This window comes from Bombina bombina, chromosome 6, assembly GCF_027579735.1.
Source record: "Bombina bombina isolate aBomBom1 chromosome 6, aBomBom1.pri, whole genome shotgun sequence".
Lineage (NCBI taxonomy): Eukaryota > Metazoa > Chordata > Amphibia > Anura > Bombinatoridae > Bombina > Bombina bombina.
Window position 1 is genome coordinate 523,150,756 of NC_069504.1, and position 16,107 is coordinate 523,166,862.

At 41.4% G+C, this 16,107-nt stretch overlaps 1 protein-coding gene across 3 annotated transcripts in view; it reads right to left on the bottom strand.

Annotated features, from left to right (window-relative positions):
* The window catches only part of PDE8A (phosphodiesterase 8A), a 1,084,545-nt gene that overhangs the window by 143,907 nt on the left and 924,531 nt on the right, over positions 1–16,107 (bottom strand). For all 3 annotated transcript variants that reach the window (XM_053717432.1, XM_053717431.1, XM_053717430.1), the window contains exons 10-13: positions 4,953–5,004; positions 4,815–4,857; positions 4,046–4,123; positions 3,335–3,405 (exon numbers count right to left, since the gene is read on the bottom strand). In XM_053717432.1, coding sequence (XP_053573407.1) covers positions 3,335–3,405; positions 4,046–4,123; positions 4,815–4,857; positions 4,953–5,004 — 244 coding nt within the window. The remainder of the gene's footprint in view (positions 1–3,334; positions 3,406–4,045; positions 4,124–4,814; positions 4,858–4,952; positions 5,005–16,107) is intronic.

Below are 16,107 nucleotides of genomic sequence, written 5' to 3' on the forward strand. Positions count from 1 at the left end.
ATGTTGGAGAAAATATGTTTTTTAAACAGTCATAACAACTGCCACAGCTCCTACTTTTGAAGCCTTTTGAGCCCTTCAGAGATGTCCTATAGCATGCAGGGGACTGCTGAGGGAAGCTGAATGTCACAGTTTGTAATTTTAACTGCACCAACTGTAACTTTTATACTATAACAGTGGAAAGCCTCAGGAAACTGTTTCTAGGCAATAAGTTTTATCACCAAAGCATATATAAAAACGATTAAACATGCCAGCAAACGTTTTATATTGCACATTAATCAGAGTATATAACTCTGATAGCAAGCCTGATACTAGTCGCTATTAAATCACTGTATTTAGGCATTAATTTACATTAATCCGGTATCAGCAGCATTTTCTAGCAAATTCCATCCCTAGAAAAACTTAACTGCATATACCTTATTGCAGGATACCCTGCACGCCATTCTCCCTCTGAAGTTACCTCACTCCTCAGACATATGTGAGAACGGCAGTGGATCTTAGTTACTTCTGCTAAGATCATAGAAAAATGCAGGCAGATTCTTCTTCTAAATGCTGCCTGAGATAAAATAGTACACTCCGGTACCATTTAAAAACAATAAACTTTTGATTGAAGAAAAAACTAACTATATTTTACCACTTTCCTCTAACTACCTCCAGCTATGTTGAGAGCTTGCAAGAGAATGACTGGATATGGCAGTTAGGGGAGGAGCTATATAGCAGCTCTGCTGTGGGTGATCCTCTTGCAACTTCCTGTTGGGAAGGAGAATATCCCACAAGTAATGGATGATCCGTGGACTGGATACACCTAACAAGAGAAAGTAAGATGTAATATGGGTAGACTTGATGGGCCTTTTTGGTTCTCATCTACTGTCAAATTCTATGTTTCTAAAACCTGTACGTTCCAAGATCTGCCTGAGCCACATCTCACACATGTCACAGCATAAACACGATATTAAAAATATAAAAGTAACATGTAATATGGGTAGACTTGATGGGCCTTTTTGGTTCTTATCTACTGTCAAATTCTATGTTTCTAAAACCTGTACGTTCCAACATCTGCCTGAGCCACATCTCACACATGTCACAGCATAAACACGATATTAAAAATATGTGATTAATCCCTCCTGTTCAATAATCCCCTTCTGGGGACATTAACCCTCGATTCCATTCAGATATAAGGAGTCACACTGTGACCCTGTCTTTTTGCGTTATCAAATGTGTATAAAAAATGAAACAAACTTACCGGAATCTATGCCGTGGAACAGAAACACAGCCTCTCAAGTTTGACAGTCTTGTAGCATCGCTCCTGACATGGACTTGAGTAATAAAAGCAGGCAGTTAAACTCATCAACACTGATTGCTTAGGAGCTGTTAATACAAGTCTGGATGGGTTCGCAGAAAGACTCTCCCTGCATCTCCAGACTCTAACATTCGCCAATGCTCTCACTGAGAGGCTGACAAGACTACTTAAAACTCCAGTCCCATTCCGAAGAGTACTACCCTTCATAAGGAACTACTCCGTATCTTCTGACACTTCTCTGCCAACCACCTGTGACAAAGGCAAAGAATGACTGGGGGATGAGGGGAGTGGGGGAGGTATTTAAGCCTTTGGCTGGGGTGTCTTTGCCTCCTCCTGGTGGCCAGGTTCAGTATTTCCCACAAGTAAGGCATGAAGCCGTGGACTCTCCTCATATTAAGATGGAAATATATTTATTTACAAAATAATTTTTTGCTTTTTTTTATTAAAATTTTTTAGTTTAAGTAGTTTAAACATTTTAAGTTCACCATGTATTAGTACTATTACTTGGCTGTGGGCTCCAAATAAAACATTTCATTAAAAAAAATAATAATAATTGTTTCTCTCAAGTGTTATCTAATATGAATTTTATTGCAGGCCCTCATAAAGATCTATTATCTGAGGAAAAGAACGCACCTGGGCTATCTGACATAAAGATTGTTCTACTGCATGCATACTATATACAGTATGAACCGTGTTATACCAGCATAAAAATGCAAGAGGTATGGAGTGCTAACATTGGTATAGTGCACATCATATCACTTGCATTTTTGTGCTGGTATAACACGGTTCATACAGTATATATTATGCATGCAGTAGAACAATCTTTATGTCAGATAGCCCAGGTGCGTTCTTTTCCTCAGATAATAGATCTTTATGAGGGCTTGCAATAAAATTCATATTAGATAACACTTGAGAGCCACAAATTCTACTCAAGAAGTGGGGTTTTTGGTAAAACAAGCGATAACTGGTAATACCTGAGTTTCAAAAGTGCTAGATACAAAATTGGTATTTCGGATAGTGAAGAAGCAAAACACAAAACCAACAACTTTTTTAATACAGGTGCAATGAGTGCGTAGTTACCGTTTTCCATTGAAAGCATAGGACAAGCTATTTATGTGTTGGGTGCGTTTGTGCAAGACCGAGTACAAAATAATACAATGCTATGGGGTGAAAGATTTGCAGCACAGTGCACCACATCACCTGGTACCCATGCAAAGATGTCCCACTCAGCAATGTGAAATGGATACGTTAACCACACATATAGAATTAAAAAAATTAAAAATGAATATGTTCTGAATGGGTGATAACAATTTCCTCACAGCTACAGATAGTCAAAAATATTCATACAAGCTCAAGAAAATCATCTTGCTAGTTCACAGTGGGGGAACTACTAGAAAGATGTGCTCACCCTTAGTTTGCTTGTTCTCACCCTTACATACAAAGCTCTCACCAACGCCACTCCCCTCTACCTATCCTCTCTAAACAAGTACACTCCAGCCCGCCCACTAAGATCCAACAATGACCTGCTCCTTAAATCCGCGACTATCACCTCTTCTCATGCTAGACTGCAGGACTTCTGTCGTGTAGCACCTACCCTCTGAAACACTCTCCCCCGTGCTGTCAGGCTTTGCCCTAATCTGTCTTCCTTTAAATGCTCTCTGACGATGTTTCTGTTTAGAGAAGCTTACCACCAACTCAATAATAAATTAATTTCACTTACCTAACATTTCCCTAATCTAACTTTGCATTAACATCTTTCTCAATCTTGCTGTCCTCACCTCCTGTTTCTCAACCTCCTACCCTTATAGATTGTAAGTTCCCACGGGAATAGGGCCCTCAATTCCTTCTGTATGTGTTTGTAAAATATGTCCTGTCTTTTACAAGTTTTATATCATTGTTTTATTTAAATGAACTGTATTCATGGACAGCGCTGCAGAATATGTTGGCGCTTCATAAATAAAGTATAATAATAATTATAATAATTATAAGGACAGGGGCTATTTATATTAGTTTATTGGAAGAGAAAATATACTGTACCTTTGTTATGGGGGCTTCAATAGTCATAGAATGTATTCTGGCCATTGAAGAATGCCGCCTCTGTGAGCTACCTGCAGGACAAAATAAAACAAGTAACATTTAATTTGCCTCATTCTTTTGTATTAGGGTTTAAGATCTCTCTTGGTTTAAGGTTCTCTTTATCATCAGCAGTGCATTGGAAGAGATTCACTAATGCTGTTGAGATAGGAAAGGTGAAAAATAAGATCATTCTCTAATCACTTATATCTTGCTATGTATTCTTTACAATACATTTCAGACTACATATCGGCCTTTTTGCTACTCTCCCTGTATTCACCAAATTCATGTCTAATGACAAAGCCAAGAGACACTATTTTGAGCTCAAATTAATCAACAATGTGACAGCGACCTCACTACCAACAATGGGAACTATCTGATATACAATGAAATCCACATTAAAATGGATAAGAATTGGGATGTGGGTTGAAGATAAAGATGTTAATTCATAAGAGAATAAATAATGACCAATAAAACAAGTTGATGTTATCTGGGTCATCAAACTCCAAAAAATACAGTTAAAGGATTTACATCTTTTGAAAATGATTGTTTCTTTTTCATTTAGCCTTGCTATTTATTTTCTGTGATAGTTGCTACTAAAGTAAGCACAATAGTAAACAAAGAAATGAGCTTTCCATATCTCCGGGCGCTTGACATGTGCTAAACTTTGCTTACCATCACTTCCTCTGGATGTGGTTGACCTGACATCTAGGGAACCTTTCCGCCTGTCCTTGTGTCTGCAAGTCTGGATATCTGTGGAAATAGAAGAAACATGCTTGTTTGAATGTTGGCCTTTTGTTACTGGCTTCCTGCAAAAGGAAAAAAAAGAAAAGAAAACTCCTTAGTATTCCTGGAACTCCAGTAAATAATCAGTCAAAGTGCAAAAATACATAGGTTTGCTGTTTTACCAAGAACAAGGAAATGAATGATTGCTAACTTTCAGAGCATCACAAACCTCAACCTAAAAATAAACTTTAGCTAAAGGTGCCTATATCGCTATTCCTACCATTATTGTGTCCACTCATCAGCAACCACTTAATAATGTGAATGAAATATATTTATATGGTAGAGAAGTAACACCGCTATTTACCTTTATCAAAAAATTATATTACATCAGAAAGTAACAGACTGTACATTATCTCACTGTAACTTAGTTTTCAGAAAAAAAAAATTGTCTTCATTGTATGTTCTATCAATAAGTAAAATGTGACAGATTAAACCCTCATAATTTATAACAAACAAAAAAAATCCACAAAACAATTATTGTGTAACCTGCATAAACCTCAAAAACAATACTACGTATCTCCTACAAGAAAAAGGTTCTAAACTAGACTTTAAACTAACTTTAAAGTTGTTATCTTGTATAACTTCATTACCTTTCTGTGCTGCCCCCCCCCAACACTAAATATATATATAACGATCACTCTTTTATGAGAAAACAAACCTGTTTGAGATTCAGCTTGAACTCTCTCACATTGTTTTTCTGTCTGAAAAAAAAATATGAACAGACAATTCATATAACTTGTGTCATGCGTATGTACAATATGCACATTGTATTTTGTATAGAACATAAAGGACTTACCTTATTGTTGTCATTACACGGCCGACTAATAGACACATAGTGTCTGATCTTACTGTAAAACAAATGATTTTGTGCATTAAATTAACATGAAATCTATTTAGAGCACCAATTAATATACGGCACTTATTTCTTCAACGTATATTAATAAGAATATGTTAATACAACTATTTTATTTCTGTAAAAAGATTTGCTGAACATTTCGAAACTGCCAATACTGATGTCAGACATACTCCTCTATTAGAGAATTGTCAGGTGCTGTCATAAATAGGTTAGGTGTTTCTTGCAGGAAATAAAAAATCTCTAAAACAGAGACACACAGCCTCAGGCCTAAAGATCACAAAGCAGCCTTTTGTTTATTTATCTGGTTGGATCTTGTATACCTGTGTGCCTAAACCTTAACGCTGTGGTTTTAGTGGCATGTCCCTGTAAGCAGGAAAAAAAAACTCATTCAAAAAAGTTTGAGACGCACTACAGTTAGGAGTGAAAGTTAAAAGCTTTTCAAAGTGACATAACACACTTATTTCCATACACATTCCTGTTTTGCTAACATAAATGTTATGTGAGGAGGTGTGCAAAATTCAAACTGTTTTCAAAAATATAATAATGATACTGATCAAAAATGTTCAAGACATTAACATATATTCATAAAAATATTCACTTGAAAATATTTGTTTAAAAAAGGGAAGTTAAAGGGGCATGGAATTCAAAATTTAAATGTGTATTTTTGAATTGCATAATTTTATTTTATTTTGCAATATTATTTTGCAATATTATTGTACTAGCAAAAAAACCTAAATTTATACTTACCTGATAAATTTATTTGTCTCCGGATATGGTGAGTTCATGGCTTGAGTAATTACTGTTGGGAACACCACTCTAAGCCTTCAGGAGGAGGCAAAGGGCACCACAGCCAAACTGCCAAGTATCACTCCCCTACCCACAACCCCCAGTCATTCGACCAAAGGGAAATGGAGAAGAAAGAGTAACACAAGATGTAGAGGTGCCTGAGGTTATAGTCAAAAGAACAACTGTCTTAAAATAAAAAGTGGGGCCGTGGACTCACCATATCCGGAAATAAATAAATTTATCAGGTAAACATAAATTTTGTTTTTCTTTCCTAAGATATGGTGAGTCCACAGCTTGAGTAATTACTGTTGGGAATCAATACCCAAGCTAGAGGACACGGATAAATAGGGAGGGACAAGACAGACAGTCCTAAACAAAAGGCACCACTGCTTAAAGAACCTTTCTCACAAAAGAATCCTCAGCCGAGGCAAAAGTATCAAATTTTAAAATTTTGAAAAAAGTATGTAGAGAAGACCAAGTTGCAGCCTTGCAAATTTGTTCAACAGAAGGTTCATTTTTGAAAGCCCAAGAAAAGGAAACAGCTCTTGTGGAATGAGCCGTAATTCTCTCAGGAGGCTGCTGTCCAGCAGTCTCATAAGCCAAACGAATTATACTTCTTAACCTAAAAGAAAGAGTTGTAGCAGTAGCTTTTTGACCTTTATGTTTCCCAGAGAAACAGACAGAGAGGGCAGAGGACTGGCGAAAATCCTTAGTCGTCTGTAAGTGGAATTTAAGAGCACGTACAACATCCAAATTGTGTAACAAACGTTCTTTGGAAGAAGGATTAGGACACAGAGAGGGAACAATAATTTCCTTATTGATACTTCTATTAGAAACAACCTTAGTAAGGAAACCTAACTTAGTACGAAGAACCGTCTTATCGGCATGAAAAATAAGATAAGGGGAATCACACTGCAGAGCTGAGATTTCCGAGACTCTTCAAGCAGAAGAGATAGCAACAAGAAACAAAACCTTCCAAGATAACAACTTAATGTCTATGGAATGCAATGGCTCAAACAGAGTCAGCTGCAAAACTTTAAGAACAAGGTTAAGGCTCCAAGGAGGAGCAACAGACATAAAGACAGGTCTGATTATGACCTTGGCCTGACAAAAATCCGCCAAACGTTTATGTAGTAAAACTGATATAAATAAATGGCATAAATCTGACCCTTCAGGGTACTGACTAACAATCCCTTCTCCAGGCCTTCCTGAAGAAAAGATAAAATTCTAGGTATTCTAATTCTACTTTCTAGTTACAGGCTTGCAAGCCTGAATCATGGTCTCAATGACCGACTCAGAAAAACCACGCTTAGACAGAATTAAGCGTTCAATCTCCAAACAGTCAGCTTCAGAGAAACGAGATTTAGATGGAGGGGACCCAGAATCAGGAGGTCCTTCCTCAGAGGTAGTCTCTAAGGTGGGAGAGATGACATCTCCACTAGGTCTGCAAACCAGATCCTGCGAGGCCACACAGGGGCTATTAGAATCACTGACACCCTCTCCTGTTTGATACGAGCAATGACTCGTGGAAGGAGAGCAAACGGACGAAGCAGGTATGCCAACCTGAAAACCCAAGGAACAGCCAAAGCATCTATCAGAACGGCCTGCGGATCTCTTGACCTTGAACAGTACCTTTGAAGCTTGGCATTCTGACGGGACACAATCAGATCTAACTCCGGCACCCCCCATTTAAGGACTAAGCTGGAAAACACCTCTGGATGGAGTTCCCACTCCCCGGGATGAAAATTCTGTCTGCTCAGAAAATCTGCTTCCCAGTTGTCTATTCTTGGAATGTGAATGGGTCTCTGCCCACTGAAGAATCCGAGTAACCGCCTTCATGGCTAAGGAACTCCGAGTTCCTCCCTGGTGATTGATGTAAGCCACAGAGGTTATGTTGTGTGAGGCTGGCGTCCGTGGTCACGAAAGGTCTCTGAAAGCATGTGCCCTGAGACAGATGTTCCTAAGAAATCCACCACGGGAGAGAATCTCTTGACGATGATCTAGCTCTATTCTCTGAGATAGATCCACATGGTCGCCATTCCATTGTCTGAGCATGCACAACTGGAGAGCTCTCAAATGGAATCGAGCAAAGGAATGATGTCTATGGAAGCCACCATCAGACTGATTACCTCCATACATTGAGCCACTGAAGGATGAGCAGTAGCCTGAAGTGAGAGGCAAGAGGAAATTATTTTGTTTTTCCTGACCTCTGTCAGAAAAATCTTCATCAATAGAGAATCTATTATGGTTCCTAAGAACTCTACTCTTGTAGCAGGGGAAAGGGAGCTTTTTTCCAGAATCCCAATCGATTTCTGGGAACAAAGATAAGACAACAATATCTCTTTGTGAGATTTTGCTTGTTGAAAAGATGGCGCCTGAACCAATATGTTGTCCAGGTAGGGTGCCACAGCAATTCCACGAGAAAGGATCACTGCCAAAAGAGCCCTCAGAACCTTTGAAAAAATTCTGGGAGCCATGGCTAGAACAAATGGAAGGGCCACGAACTGGAAATGTTTGTCCAGAAAGGCAAATCTCAGGAATCTGTGATGGTCCCTGTGAACAGGGACATAAAGATAAGCATCCTTTAGGTCTATGGTTGTCATGAACTGACCCTCTTGTACTAAAGGAAGAATGGAGCGTATAGTCTCAATCTTGTAGGATGGAACTTTGAGAAACTTGTTGTTTAGACACTTCAAGTCTAGAATGGGACGGAAAGTTCCCTCTTTTTTGGGAACCACAAATAGGTTGGAGTAGAACCCAAGACCCTGTTCTGCACTGGAACTGGAACTATCACTCCCAGGGAGGAAAGATGTTGTATACATTTCAAGAACACCTCACTCTTTATCTGGTCTGCAGATAATCTTGAGAGAAGGAATTTGCCTCTGGCAGGAAAAGTCTTGAATTCCAATTTGTAACCCTGGGACACTATGTCCACAGTCCAGGGATCTGTGACACCTCGTATCCAGGCTTGAGAGAACTGGGAAAGTTTGCCCCCCATGTGATCTGATTCCGGATCGGGGGCAAACCCTTCATGCTGATTTGGAATCAGCAGCAGGTTTCTTTGATTGTTTCCCATTGTTCAAATACTGATTGGGTTTCCAAGAAAACCTGGATTGTTCCTGCTTGGAAGAAGAAGGGGAATGCTTTCCTCTGAAGTTACGAAAGGAATGAAAATTACTCTGACGTCCTTTAGGCCTATTCTTCTTATCTTGAGGTAGAAAAGACCCTTTTCCACCCGTAATATTAGAGATAATTTCTGCCAAATCGGGTTCAAACAAGGTTTTGCAATTGTAAGGAATCACCAGAAACTTGACTTTAGAGGAAACGTCCGCAGACCAGGATTTCAACCATAACGCCCTGGGGGCTAGAACAGCGAAACTAGAAGTTTTAGCTCCTAGTCTAACAACCTGTAAAATAGCATCTGCAATAAAGGAAGTCTCTACTTGAAGAGAATCAGACAAGGTGTTGAACCAATAAGATACGGTGGCAATACACACCGCAGGTTGCCATTGGAGACCTTGATGAACATAAATCTTTTTCAAATAAGCCTCCAGCTTCTTGTCCATGGGATACTTAAAAGAGCAGCTATCCTCAATAGGAATAGTGGTTCTCTTAGGCAGAGTGGAAATAGCCCCTTCAACTTTGGGTACAGTATACCAAGGATCTTTAATGGAGTCCTCGACAGGAAATATTTTCTTAAAAATGGGGAAAACGACATCCCTGGTTTCTCCCATTCCTGTGAGATAATCTCCCTAGCACGGTCCGGCACTGGAAAAACCTCCGAAGTGGAAGGTTCATCAAAGAAACTATTAAGTTTACAAGATTTCTTAGGAGTGACAACGTCAGGGGTATCAGAGTCATCTAACGTAGCTAAAACCTCCTTTAACAATACACGAAGGTGTTCAAGCTTAAATCTGAAGGATACCACCTCAGTCTCAGAAGAAGGAATTATACTGTCCAAATCTGAGATTTCACCCTCAGAAAGTCCCGATGTATCTTCCTCATCAGGCTTATGATAAAGGGCAACTTGGGAAGCAGAACTGAGGACAGGCACCTTACGTTCTGAATTTCTAGATTTCCTCTTGCGTTTTCCCTGTAATCTGGGAATGGCAGCAAATGCTGCAGATACCGCTGAAGATACCTGGGCAGCAATTTCTGCTTTTAAACAAACTCCACTAGGAGTTATAGAGGAACCGCAGGGCACTGCCTGTGACGCCATTGAGGCTAGGGAAGTAGCAGGAGAAAGCTGAGGTATTATTTTAACAGCATCATCCTGAGAGACATTAGGCTAAAAAAATTTACCTTTATTTTGCGAGGTTTTCTTGACACATGAAGAACAAAATTGCATAGGAGCTGCAATTTGTGCATCTAAACATAATAAGCATGAATTCCTGAGAGCATGCTCTTGCTCAATATCAGACATGTTGTGAAACAGTAAATAAACTTGTACAGATAAGTTTCAAAGATTTTAATATTCAATTAAAATAAGCCAAGGACAAAAAACATAGATTATGCTCACCTGATAATTTAATTTCTTCTGATGGAAAGAGTCCACAGCTGCATTCATTACTTTCGGGAAATAAGAACCTGGCCACCAGGAGGCGGCAAAGACACCCCAGCCAAAGGCTTCAATACTTCTCCCACTCCCCTCATCCCCCAGTCATTCTGCCAAGGAACAAGGAACAGTAAAAGAAATATCAGGGTGAAAGGTACTCCTCCCACTCCCCTCATCCCCCTGTCATTCTGCCGAGGAACAAGGAACAGTAAAATAAATATCAGGGTGAAAGGTGCCAGAAGAATAATAAGGACGCCCCACATAAAATTACAGGTGGGGAGCTGTGGACTCTTTCCATTAGAAGAAAAGGAAATTATCAGGTAAGCATAATAAATAAATGAAAAGAGTCCACAGCTGCATTCATTACTTTTGGGAAAACAATACCCAAGCTATAGAGGACACTGAATGCCAAGACGGGAGGGTAAAATAGGCGGCCCATACTGAGAACATAGCCACCAGGAGTAGGCAAAGACACTCCAGCCAAAAGTTTAAATACTCCTCCCACTCTCCTCATCCCCCAGTCATTCTGCAGAGAAGAAAAGGAACAGTAAAATAAATATCAGGGTGAAAGGTACCAGAAGAATAATAAGGATGCCCCACATAAAATTACGGGTAGGGAGCTGTGGACTCTTTCCATCAGAAGAAAAGGAAATTATCAGGTAAGCATAATTAATAAATGGAAAGAGTCCACAGCTGCATTCATTACTTTTGGGAAAACAATACCCAAGCTATAGAGGACACTGAACGCCAAGACAGGAGGGTACAATAGGTGGCCCATACTGAGGGCACCGGGCCTGAACCTCTACCCAATAAAAAACCCCGCTTAGTTCGAAGCCAAGAATTTTTTTAAAGGAAAAGCCCCAAGGACACTGACTTGCAGCTAGTCCAGAAGCCAAACTAGAGACCGCAAAACGGACCAACAGTCCTCCAGGAGACACCGTCGCCCAACAGATGGTCCTCCACCACTCACCACCCACTAATGAAGGGGACACCAGCCAAAACCCCCAAAGGGACAACACAAAGGAGAACCGAGGAAACCGACAAAGGTCCCCTAATACAAAAAAGAACACCTCCAAGAGTGAGCCCAGCTCACAGAGACCCAAATGGGTCCAAACAGGAAAAGGAGGCCACACCTACACCAAGTGAAACAAAACAGACTTCTCTCCAACATCCTGCAAGCACCGAATGCAACTGAAGAGGCAAAGTCCTCCCAGCTTCTGAACATTGAATACCAAAATATTCAACCATGAAAAATGTGTAATAATGAGTACATATCAGGACGACACAGAAGGCATTTGCGAGGAAGAAGCAGTCAAGCAAGGAACAGACCGCAAAAGCCACCCCCAGACAGAGGGCACGCTCCAGGCAACCAAGCTGCCGGACATATACAGGTCCCTAAAAAGAGGAACACAAAACCTTAATCGAGGCCCCCCGAGAAGGAGAGTATACCCTCAGAACCTGAAGGAAGAGTAGACCCTCTTCTGAAATTGATGGAGCAAGTTGAAAGGAAATTCTACATCCTAGCAGACTGAGCTAACGGATAGACTCAACAAAGCTCATACATCCAGAGGAGACTGCAACCTGAATGCAGCGCCCTAGAATCCTCGGCCATCATGACCTGTAGACCCACCCCAGCTGGACTAACCCAGCCCCAGGGATCCAAAATAGGGGAACAGAAGAATCCAGAAACTGGTACAGGAACGAGCATAAGGATAGCACAGCCATCCCCACAGAGTACAAGTACAACCCGACTCTGAAAACAGACGACAAGGCCATAGACCTAAGTATCTATCCAAATAAAGGCCCAACAAGTCTGACTTGGAGCCAGCAAGACCCCAGGGGGAACCAATCCCACCTGTCTACCTCCCATCCAGGAGAAGCCCCAAGAAAGGACTCAATCTCCATAGGGAGGAGAATATCCCCTAAAGAAAAGGGATGAGCCTGGAAGGGCAATAACTGTCCTCAAGGCCCGAAGCCACCAGCTAATGGGAAGATAAATCCCCAACACGAATGTCCTAGAAAAGGACCCCCCAAGTAGCTTGCCAAGCAGAGATACAGTCAACCCATTCGCCTGCAGAGCAGGGAATGCACAGGTTACAATGGAAAGCTGACCAAGGGAATGCAACCATAAGGCGCACCAGAAGTTGAACCTCCTGCGCCAGCAGCTGGGTATGAACCAACAACTCTTGAGGCGCAAGTCACAAAGCTAACCCTAGAGCACCTGGACTGGAGTAATAAATACTCTGAAAATCTGGCCACCATGACCAGGTCAGATAGATGGAGCAAAGACATAGCCCAAGTTCCCACTACCGTGGAATACCCCGACCAGCCTTGAGATCCAAGATTCCAAAACAACCCAAGACTGGGTCAGGAAAAAAGCCAAGTGAAGCCTCAGCAACCGGAAGTCTCAGGAAGAAAAACAGGTCCGGGCACCTAATAGTTCAGGCAACCTTACCCTAGAACTAAACACCCCAACTGGCCAAAAAGCCAGACACAAGGGATATGAATGCATATCCAGAGAATCCGTATAGCGAGAAGAACTCGAAAGCCCAGACCCAAGGAAGGTACCACCCCTAGCTAAAGTCCAACGCTCCAAGGAGCAAGGCTAGAAGTCTTATGAAGAGACATTTCAAGGCCTCAGGACAACATAAGGGATACCTTAAGGTCAAAAAACCTTTCTAGCATGGCTAGACTCCCGCTAAGCCTTCCCAGCTTCCGGAAACCCCAAGCTAAGCAAAGTCCCCACAGGGATCAATCATCACCCGGAAATATAGATCCCAAAAAGGAGATCCACCCTGAAATAATGGGAGGAGACCCAAAGGTACACATCAAGAGTAAGAGCTGTATCTAGATACACTATAAATAGCGTATGCGCAAACCTGCAAGGTGCCAAGAGCAGCAAATGGTTTCAAACTGAAAACCCTCCGCATGCTAGACAGCCTATTCTGATACAAGCTGTTAGATCAAGCCCACAAGGACAATCCAGAGCCCTAAAACCGAAGGCCAAACTGCTCAAATTGCGGCAATGGGGCGCTAAGCCCTCCAACCCTCCACTGCATGGATGAAATCAGATGTCAGATAGAGTGACGCAGCAGAAAAAACTCCCTTGACCTGGTCATCTATGACTGAAGGCTTTAAGGACTGCAAGAATCATTCCCGCCTTACGGACCCACAGGTCCTCTCGAATGCTTAGTTGAACATGAAAACCAATGATAACCTGAGCACTCGGCACTTCTACCGTACCAGCCAAGCAGCACAGCACCACGTGTCTGAACAGCCACAAGACCGAATGAACCCAACAGGACCAGCCTGCACTTATGGTCCTAGCCGGCAAGATGCATAAATTCTCCCTCATATGGGAAAAAAAAGAAAACAGACATTTTAACCTAGGACTAACATGTCCAAAACAACTTTCGAAGATGAACAAAGAGTATCGATCCCAGAAGGTTCCCGAAGGAAACAAAACTAAATAAAAGACATCCCATCGGATACAAATAAAATATAAGGCAACCCGGAGGTTAGCGTCCAAAAAGACACAGGCCTACCCAGCCAAATGGAGCCCTGTCCAAAAAAAAAAACTGGCAAAGATTCCAATCAAATGACAATCAGGAGATTACCTCATCCCCACATGTCTAATAAGGTGCACCATTCGAATTAACAGACTGAAAATCCCCATACCTGATAACGATAGGGTCATTCAATAACTGAAAAATATGTCTGAGCAATATACGAAGACGTGCAATCCTGTAACGAAAGGCACAACACTCAGGAACAGTTACACCAGCTGGGAACTGTAGAGACCCTCCCCAAGGCAGAATGCCCGGGACAATAGGGCATGAGCACATTCTCAAATAAACGTCTGGACTCTGCAGACGAACAATCGTCAACATTATGTGGAAACGAAAACGTGCTGCAACCAACGGGGAAACACGCCAGCCTGCATGGAGGAATCAGAAACTGGGTTACCCGCATGTGTAGAAGTATGAATTGGTAGGGAACTCGCCTCTCGGTGGACAGGACCCCCAGAGGGGGATGGCTCAGCTGTCCCTTGAGTCCCTGAGCCCCAGGAACAAGGCGCTCTATAATGGCATACGGAACAAAATTGGTTGACATGTGCCAACGAGGCTAGTCCGGATTCGTCACCGGACACAGAATCTAAATCTGAAATAAAAATAGTCTCAGTATCAGAATCCTTTGTAACTGAATCTGAAATTAGCACAGTCTCAGCATCAGAATCCTCCATAACTGGTAGAGGATATATAAATATGGACTTAAGTAGTAAAACAAAAATGACACCTGACACCCACAATGGCTGGGGCACTCACCACATCCTATGCCCAGACCTCTGCGTACTAGAATATTTCCTTTGCCACACGGTCGTGAATGCAGAAATGGAAAACGGGACGTAACCACGCCCGACCCAAGGTGAACTGTACAGTCCAAAAAAGTGTGCCCAACCAAAAGTCTGCGTCACTTCCAAAGGCCTCAATGTTGCAACCACGAGCCCACAAACATCACACATAAGCAGGTTGAATCACATAACAAACATGATTATAAACCCCCCTGTTCAATAACCCCCCTCAGGAGATATTAACCCTTGATTCCAAGGTACTAAAAGAGACTCACTGAGACCCTTTTGATAAGATAGACCCGCAAGGTGGTAGCCTCTCGAGAAAACATTCACATTACAGTACATTGAGAAATAAAGTAAAATTAAACAATCTTACCGGAATCTATGCCATGGAAAAGGAACACAGACTTTCAAGTGTGATGGATAGTAGCATCGCCTCCGCCATGGACTTGAGAGAAGAAAGCAGGCAGCAGAGCGAAGTTCGACAACGCCGATTGCTCGAGGAGCTGTTAACATGAGTCTCGCAGATAGAATCTCCCTGCATCTCCGGACTCTAACTTTCATCCAAGCCCTCACTGACAAGACTACTTAAAACTCCTGTCCCATGCCGAAGAGTACTACCCTCCATAAGAGACAAAAAACAAAAATGACAAATTCTGACACTTCTCTGCCAACTTCCTGGGACGAAAGGCAAATAATAACTGGGGGATGAGGGAAGTGGGAGGAGTATTTAAGCCTTTGGCTGGGGTGTCTTTGCCTCCTCCTGGTGGCCAGGTTCTTATTTCCCAAAAGTAATGAATGCAGCTGTGGACTCTTTCCATTTAAGAAGAAAATTCTTTTTAAATTTTATCCCAAATTAGGATCGATCCCAAGCTAAAATTATGTGAGAAAAGTTAAAAAAAAACATTTAATAAACATCAAATAAACTTCTAAAATACCCCTCAGGCAACCCCACACCTCAATTACTGAGGTGTCTTACAGCTACAATTAAGACCGGATCACCCAGAAATGGAGAAAAACAACTTTTTCCTCAGAACGTTATGAAGTAAAGCCGGTCATGTGACCGCAACTGCCGAGCTGAAATTACTGCTGTGACACAGAGAGACACTACTACCTGGTACACTGAGAACCAGAAATAACCATTTTTTCAAACCTGACAGTTTAAAATGTTGCATCATTTTATTTTAAAGCAAAGGGGAAATGAATAAGCTGCTGAAATAGAAAATACAGCCTTACTTTCAGTTTAAACTTGTATTTTTTTATAAAGTAAATATGTGTCAGAAAATAAAGCCTAATAAAAAAGAGTTTAAATGTTAGTCTCACACATGCTACAGTGCCTGCTTCGTGCCCCAGTGTAACCCATACAACAGGATTATCTATGTCCAAATAAAAAAACAGTCACC